We start from the raw sequence: 7,543 nt of genomic DNA, 5'->3' as shown, positions 1-7,543 counted from the left end.
TATTAAAGAAAAGGAAACAAGATATTGATAAAGAATAAAGAAGAAAAAGACACCCTCACATAATGAGCATAAAAAGGACTACTATATATAACATCCTTTAATTCTTTTCTTGTCTTTTTCTTCTTGTTATTTTTTCATTTCCTATGTCTACATTCTTTTAGCTCCTTTACCAATAATTCCTCCTATCTTTTCCTTTCCTTTCTTTCCAAATCCTTTGTTGGGAAAGTGTAAAGCATGTGATTATGTCTAGGAATAAATAGTCATTCCTACCAAAATTTCTTACTATGTACATCAATTAGTGGAGTGTTAATTAAGTATAACGTTTAAGAAAGAGATAAGAAGGTCAGTTTAAATAAAGGATTTAAGTTATATATATAGACAACATATAATTATTTTTAACGGCAGAATATAGAATATAAATTATTGTACGAATATTTTAATATTAAGATTGTCAAATGGCTTTCTTAATAGGTGTGCAAAAATAATATTAGAAGACAGATAATATGAATTGGAGATAGTATATTTTCTTGTTAAATGTAAATGCCTCATACAAGCACCAAGGAAAAGAAAAATATAACTTTCTCTCTATACTGACTAATCTCTTACTACTATAACAATACTAAAATAAATTAGACTTCAAATGCTTTTTTTTTTTTTTTCCTTCCAATTTTGCAGGAAAACAAAAGGAACAATATAACGTACTGTTTGATTTGGAGATCATCACAAGAATATTGTAAGGAGAAAAAAAAAGAAGGAAAATGCACTTTTTTTCCCTCCCTTCTCTTTTTTCTTGCTTTCTGTCTTTCTTGTCTCCTTGTCTTTTTTTACCTCACTTTTTTCCTTTCCTTTCTTTTCCCTTTTCTTTTTCTTTCTTTTTATCTGATTTTTCCCTCAGTGGGTACTTGATTCTCTCTCCTTTCTTTTCCTTTCTTTTTACTAATGATTTCAAAATGAGTAGTACTTTTTTGTCCATGCAGAGACTTTAATTAATATTTTTCTATTTTTGCTTTTCTTAGTACTATGAAATATTAGGCCTTCCCAAAGTGAAGTCCAAATTAGGCTTCTTTGGACTTGCTTGTGTTATGCTTGATGAGCTCACTTCTGTTGATATTCCCTCATAGCTTGTGCATTTTGCTTCCATGTCTTTCTGTTTTTTTTTTTTTTTTTTTTGAAGAAAAAAAATGAATTACTACTAAGGAAGAATATAATTAGAAATAAGATAAGTGTGTGTGAATAAAGGAATAAAAAGGACAGATTGAGGAATATATGTAACAATGATGAAGCAATATACTGCATGTTGTATGTACTGCCATCTAAGAACTTTAAAATGCTACCCTATCCATGTATTAGAGGCAATACATGTATTATTACAATAAAGACAAGAATAAGCGTTGGACAACTTCTGTCGTTAGACAACAAAAATTCATTGCTAATCATATCAAAGGACGAATTGGCGACGAATTATCAAAAAGTCATGTTTGCTATGGGCTATTAAGAAACAGACGAATTATCATAAAGTCATGTTTGCTATGGGCTTTTAAGAAAAAAACTAGCGACGATTTCATAGCTAATTGCCGTTTTCCATTTTTGTAGCGTACAGTTTCATAAAGAGACTGGTGTTTGGGTTGTTAATAAGATTGTTTGTTCGGCCAAAAAACTTTCATAAGCTTGATCTTTTCTGTCAACTTCAGCAAGTTCATCAAATAAATGAAAAAGAATTGAAATAATATACAATTGACAGCATGTCGAATTTTCACATTATCTATATATATATTTTACCTTGTCGACAATTGAAAAGTGTCGTGTAAATTAAGACGGAAAGAATACTAAGTACAAAAATGTATTATTACTTTCTTTTTTTTTATATATATATAATAAAAGGAAAGACACATCACATTGGAACAGAGGGGGTATTCTACAATTCTACTTGATATTGTAAGCAAAGTAGCAAACTATCCTCATTGCACATATATGCAGGAAGTAGCATCTTTAAGGACATAATGGTAAATGCACATAGCAACTTGTAATTTAGAGTAATATAGTACCTCTAAAGAAGGTATGTTTCCTGGATGATCTCTTAGTTTCCCATGCATCTGCCAACTTTCTTTGCTACAAAATCACAAATATTGCAATTCAATTCAAGAGAATAATTTTTCTATCAATCAGTGGAGGTCATGCATGCATGCAGAAGAAAGAAAAATAAAAGAGACTGAGAAAACAGAAAGCTACTATCTTTTAGTACTGCTATGTCATATTTTTATAGTACTCAGCTTCCTTTTTTCTTTTTCATGTCTTTCAATTTTCTTATGATATCCCCTTTTGATGAAATTATAAAAGTTGCACACATGGCCCTAGCCCTTTGCCTTTGGCACCTAAAGAGAATTTTACATATGGTGGCCATGTACTTAATAGATAGTGTTAGCTTTGATACTAAGTTTCCTAGTAGGGGGTCTAGTTTCAAAAGTGTTATAAGTAGTAGTAGCGGCGCCAAAAAATTTAATAGAAAGACTCAAAACAAATTACATGTAAAAAAATTCTTTATAAAATCCTCTTCACCAAATATAACTTAAATTTTTTATTTTATGTACAAGTAGTTATAAGCAGCCTAGTGAACATTAATTCTTTCTAATTTGTTGCTTGGGAGGGTGTTCAATGATTTTTCAGATAACACATGATATGTAAGGTTCTGAATTTTCATCATTACAGCATAAAACAATGAAGTATTAGTTTAGGAGAGGATTAATTTTTTGCTTGGCTAATCAATTTGAAAAATACTTCTGTCAATATTAAAGTAATAATTTGTGTCTGGTCAAGATTCCAAAAGTGATTCTAAATAAAAAAAACTATACATTCTTTTTTCAGTTTCAGAAAACAGTTTATACTACTACTCAACAACACTTATTTTTTCATTAAAATTAGCTTGGCCAAACACCTCAACCCCTAAAATAAGAACTTTAAACTTTTCAAAATCTAGGCCAAACAGGCTATTAATCCTCTCACTAGCTCTATGTATTTCAATTTTTAAGCACAAATGGACTTGATTGATCCATAATAATTGAGTTGCATATCACATAAATGTTTACCTTGACGAGTTACTCCAAAGACCACCATAATCTTTCTCTTGATGATACATATTTTGCCTTCCTTGTTGAACTGATAAATCAGACTTCTTTGAATTTTGAACATCAAGCACTAATTCATCAGAATTATCCCCAGATGACACATTATCAAACACCTCCGATTGGCCTAAACATGTTCAGAAGAAAGAAAAGGACTTTTGTTCAACTTTTTTTCATAAACAAAAATATTTAGAAGTACTAGTAGTACTCATATTGTACATATTAAATATTTAATTTACTCTTAAAAATACCCTGTAATGAACAATCATTTATACACGAATTAGACTGTATTTTTTACCTGAAGAAGCTCCTCCTGCTGCTGATTTATCAGTTGTTTTCACTGTCCGATACATCTGCAAAGATTTTTTACACTATTAGATCGGCAAAAGATAGTTTTACGAGTAACTATCATTAATAAGCTGAACCAGTTATTTGAAAAGTACGACAAATAACCATTCTACAACAAGTTTATTAAATTGCCGGTGCATATAAGTTTAATCCCAAAATGTAACCACATACTCTTTTATTTTATTTTGTAATTAACGCCAAAAATCGTCGGAAGCAAGGGGATTCAAATGATATCTCTTCCTAAAAAAGTTACTTATTTATACATGTATATTACTGGCAAAAACATAATAAAGTGTATGCTAAATACAAGGGTTGAATCTAGAAGTGTGATTTAGCCTATTGCTAAAAACTGGATCCCCTTATGAAGATTTTTGACTTTGCTCCCGGATACAGTACGATAAAATTTACTGGTATCAATTGTTTACATCAAATCAATATATACATAATTATATTTGCACATATACTTTAATTATTTAGCCATAGTTAATTAATAGGAGTACATATTTTTAAAACTTATCCAGAAAAAGTGGAGGAAAAAAGTGAGACCACACAATAGGTTATTCCTTGTACTAGGAAATGGTAGCTTGATAGAAAATGATGACAACCTTTTTGCTTCTGCCCCATATCATCATGTGCATTCATGTATGCTTAATTCATGATCCCCATGCAGACGCTTAATTATATATATATATCATAAATGCCTGTAACCAGGTGCTTAATTATTGTGAATGATGTAATTAATTCAACAAACAAGTGGTTATAAGTACTTCACTAAAGACATGATACTTATTTGTACTTTCTTTCCAATAGCCCTACCATTCCTGCTCTAAATGCCGGTTACAGTGAAACTCTGAAAGTAAGATTACAAATTTATTATCTTCAAAATTACAAATTTCACAAAGAGGTTTAATTTACCTATAAATATTCTTTGGTTAAGGTTTACCTACAAATTTCACATTCTTTGATTCAATAAGGAGGTTTACAAATTTCACTTTTATAATCAATGTGTACAAGATTAATCATTAATGAGTCTTAAACTTGTTTAAGTTAGCCAGCTCCCATCTTAAAAGCCGAGCAGTGGCTAAAAGCTTATGGGTTCTGAATTGTAATATTTATAAGTTATTGAGTTGTAAATTAGTAATAATTTGTACAGTTCAATAAAATTTTAAGACAATACAAAATTTCAACAAAAACTATTACTCGACACTCTAGCTTGGTCCCTCCCCCTACGCAGGGCATAATGACTTTTGTCTCTACTTCAATCTCGAATTATAATCCCTTATCCCTTGAAAGAAACAACTCTTATATTTTTTTAGTTCTGTTAATATTAATCCTGATGCTATTATTGCTGAATCATTAAGAATGAGACTCTCTGTCTCTGTCTCTGTCTCTCTCTCTCTCCTTTTATTGAACTGAGTCTTTCTTCTTCTTTTTTTTACTACTAGTACAAGTACTGTTACTGCTACTCATACATGAATGAATATATGGTTCATTCTCCCAAGAAAAAAGCTGTATTATATAATAGGCTTGCAGAACCATCAGATCTACTAGTAGAAAAAGAAGTCTTGAGGATTTGAGAGAAACAAAAAAAAAAGAAGAAAAATATGTATAAAAAAGAGGCATTGGAATTTGAAATGTCTGTGAAATTTTACATCCTTTCTGATGATATAGGCTATTGTCCAAAGTAGTTGTACGAAAGAAACCATAGCCTTTTGTGAAGACTCCAAAAAAATAATTTTACTAATGAACACATTTTGAAATTCCAAAACATAGCCCTTTTATATTATAAGAAAAAATTAGTGGACTTTCCAAAAGAATTACCTGTAAATGGGATTTAACATGAGCCAAAGTGAGATCTTTCACATCCATGAGCTCAAGAACTGACTTGGGTGTTGCTCCTACATTCCCCAAAAACAGTGGAACATTGTTAGTTAAGCTCATAATATCAAGATTTTCTCAATAACCCTTATACACTGAAAATATACCTAAAAATAACAACATGGAATTAACCGTCCTTAAAAAATGAGATTAGTAATATAAGAAATAAGTCCGGCATGTAACTTCCACAACGTATTAAATTAAAATACACTATAGTATAGAATTTTTTAACATTATCGGTGCATATGAGTTAAACCCCTTTTCATTTAAGAAGTTAACTTACATACACCGACAGTATAAAGAGTTTTTACACTACTACTACAACTTAACCGGTCGTATCAAATCATACACTTAATTTTTCACGTTATCAGACCCAAATTAGCATAAACCCTCAATTAATAATGAATAAAAGCATAGATAAAAAAATTAAGCAAGTAGCCTACTTTCATGTCCACCCAAGAGTTTAACAGCACGAACAAAACGATCATGGAGGGTACTTGTCCACCTCATTCTTGGAGCTCTCATACTCCTTTTAGCTGGAAATCTTGAAAAGAATCTTGATCTCATTAGCCCACTTTGTTGTTGTTGATGATGATGATGATGGGACTGATAGTGGCTATTTGATGAAGAGATAGGGTTAATGTTATAATTATTATTAAAAGAACTAGGAGAAGATGGTATAGGTAATGTAGTTGTAGTAGTAGTATTATCAAATGGAAGAAGAGGGTTTTGATTATTGTAAAGTGGAACTTCTCTTATAGGTCTATAAAAACCAAGATCATGATGAGGGCTCATAACTTGGTTTTGATGTATAGGGTTATTAATAAAATTTGTGTTATAAGTGTTTTGGAAATATTGGCTAGAAGAGTAATTAGGTTCTTGATGATGAGTAGTACTACTAGGTCTTGGAATATTTGATGATAAAGATAGCTCAAAGCAAGAAGAGTTTGTATTAGTAATATGGGGGTTTCTTGATTCCAAAGCTCTTTTCCAAAAATCCAAATCTATATTCTCTTCTTGAGTAGTATTCTTACTTGTAGAACTCTTCCAAGATGATGATGATGAGGGTTTGGTATTTGGAGGGCTAATTTGTAAGGATAAATCTGGTTGTACTGGGAATAACTCCATGTTTATTCAAAAGGAAAAAGAAATAAGCACGACGAACAGAATTAGTAACCTAAAAAATAAGACAGGATTATTACGAACAACTCATCTTTCTAGTTATAGCTCTCCCTTTTCTCTCCTTCCTTCCTTGTTGTTTCTTGTGTTTGTAAGTAGGTAGTTATAATAAGGACTAGTAGCTTGTTTGAGGAAGATTTGAATTAATTTTGAGATGAAAAGGGGGATATGTATAGAGTTTTAGCTAGAGAGGAAAATTTTGGGTTTTTCTTGAAATGGGGTTTGATGATGATGATGATGATCAAATGAAAGGGGAATTGAAGAAGTTGTTGGGATTTGAGATTGAGAGAGAAAGGAAGAGGAAGAAGAAGATGAAAAAAAATGAGAAGGTGTATGAAGTGAATGTCTTGTTTCTTTTGTGTGAAGTATATGTGAGAAAATGACACTTGAGGGTACTTGGGGGACACTAGGGGGTAGTGGGGTGGGGTAGTTTGATTCTTCTCTGGACATGGGGTAAGATGAAAAGCAAGAAAAAAGATGAGGAAGAAAAAAGAAAGAGGAAAAGTAAGTGAGTTTTGTGACTTTGTTCCTTTTTTACTTTTTGGGTTTTAACCTAGCATTCTTTTGGTAAAGAAAAGGAACATTTTAATGTAAGCTTTTATGTGTGCATTTGTCCCTCAATAATGCAGATTTACCTTTTGGATTTAAGTTAATATACACTGATAATATTGTATTTTTTGTATGTTAGTACTGTAATTTAATAAGTTATAATAGATTATTTATAATTTATTTTAGCTTACCAATTAATCTACAAAAAAAATTACGTACAATTATATTTTAAATAATTTAATTATTTAAATATTTTTTACACTAAAGTGCATGGAAGTCTAACCTATCAGTTCTCTTTCAAGAAGTTCAGAACATTTTCAGACATACTAGTTAAAATGGTTAATCAAACTCTGCTTGATTAGAAAGTCTAAATATCACTTTTGTTCCATTTTAGGGTGTGTTTGGTATGACGGAAAATATCACACGAAAAATATTTTCAGTAACTTTGTCTTACTAACCAACATTTTCTA

The 7,543-nt window shown here is 30.7% G+C and overlaps 1 protein-coding gene across 2 annotated transcripts; it reads right to left on the bottom strand.

The window, feature by feature from the left end:
* Positions 1–499: 499 nt before the first annotated feature.
* On the bottom strand, positions 500–6,865 carry LOC132609684 (probable transcription factor KAN2). Of its 2 annotated transcripts, none has more exons than XM_060323791.1 (6): positions 5,789–6,865; positions 5,289–5,365; positions 3,418–3,472; positions 3,084–3,246; positions 2,046–2,109; positions 500–1,147 (listed from the first exon to the last, which is right to left on the bottom strand). In XM_060323791.1, the coding sequence occupies exons 1-6, from the start codon at positions 6,471–6,473 to the stop codon at positions 1,019–1,021; spliced, it is 1,173 nt and encodes a 390-aa protein (XP_060179774.1). In that variant the 5' UTR covers positions 6,474–6,865; the 3' UTR covers positions 500–1,018. The 2 variants fall into 2 exon arrangements, with proteins under 2 accessions (XP_060179774.1, XP_060179775.1); XM_060323792.1 differs by having other exon boundaries at positions 2,046–2,106.
* Positions 6,866–7,543: the final 678 nt, after the last annotated feature.

This window comes from Lycium barbarum, chromosome 9 (assembly GCF_019175385.1).
Source record: "Lycium barbarum isolate Lr01 chromosome 9, ASM1917538v2, whole genome shotgun sequence".
NCBI classification, from domain to species: domain Eukaryota; kingdom Viridiplantae; phylum Streptophyta; class Magnoliopsida; order Solanales; family Solanaceae; genus Lycium; species Lycium barbarum.
This window is presented reverse-complemented; position numbering and strand designations above follow the sequence as displayed.

Coding starts and splice junctions, on each gene's coding strand:
- LOC132609684 (XM_060323791.1), bottom strand. CDS start 6,473: ATGGAGTTATTCCCAGTACAACCAGATTTATCCTTACAAATTAGCCCT. Junction 3,473..5,288: donor ATGTTAAATCCCATTTACAG/GTAATTCTTTTG, acceptor AAATCTTTGCAG/ATGTATCGGACAGTGAAAAC. Junction 3,247..3,417: donor AGCAGGAGGAGCTTCTTCAG/GTAAAAAATACA, acceptor GAACATGTTTAG/GCCAATCGGAGGTGTTTGAT.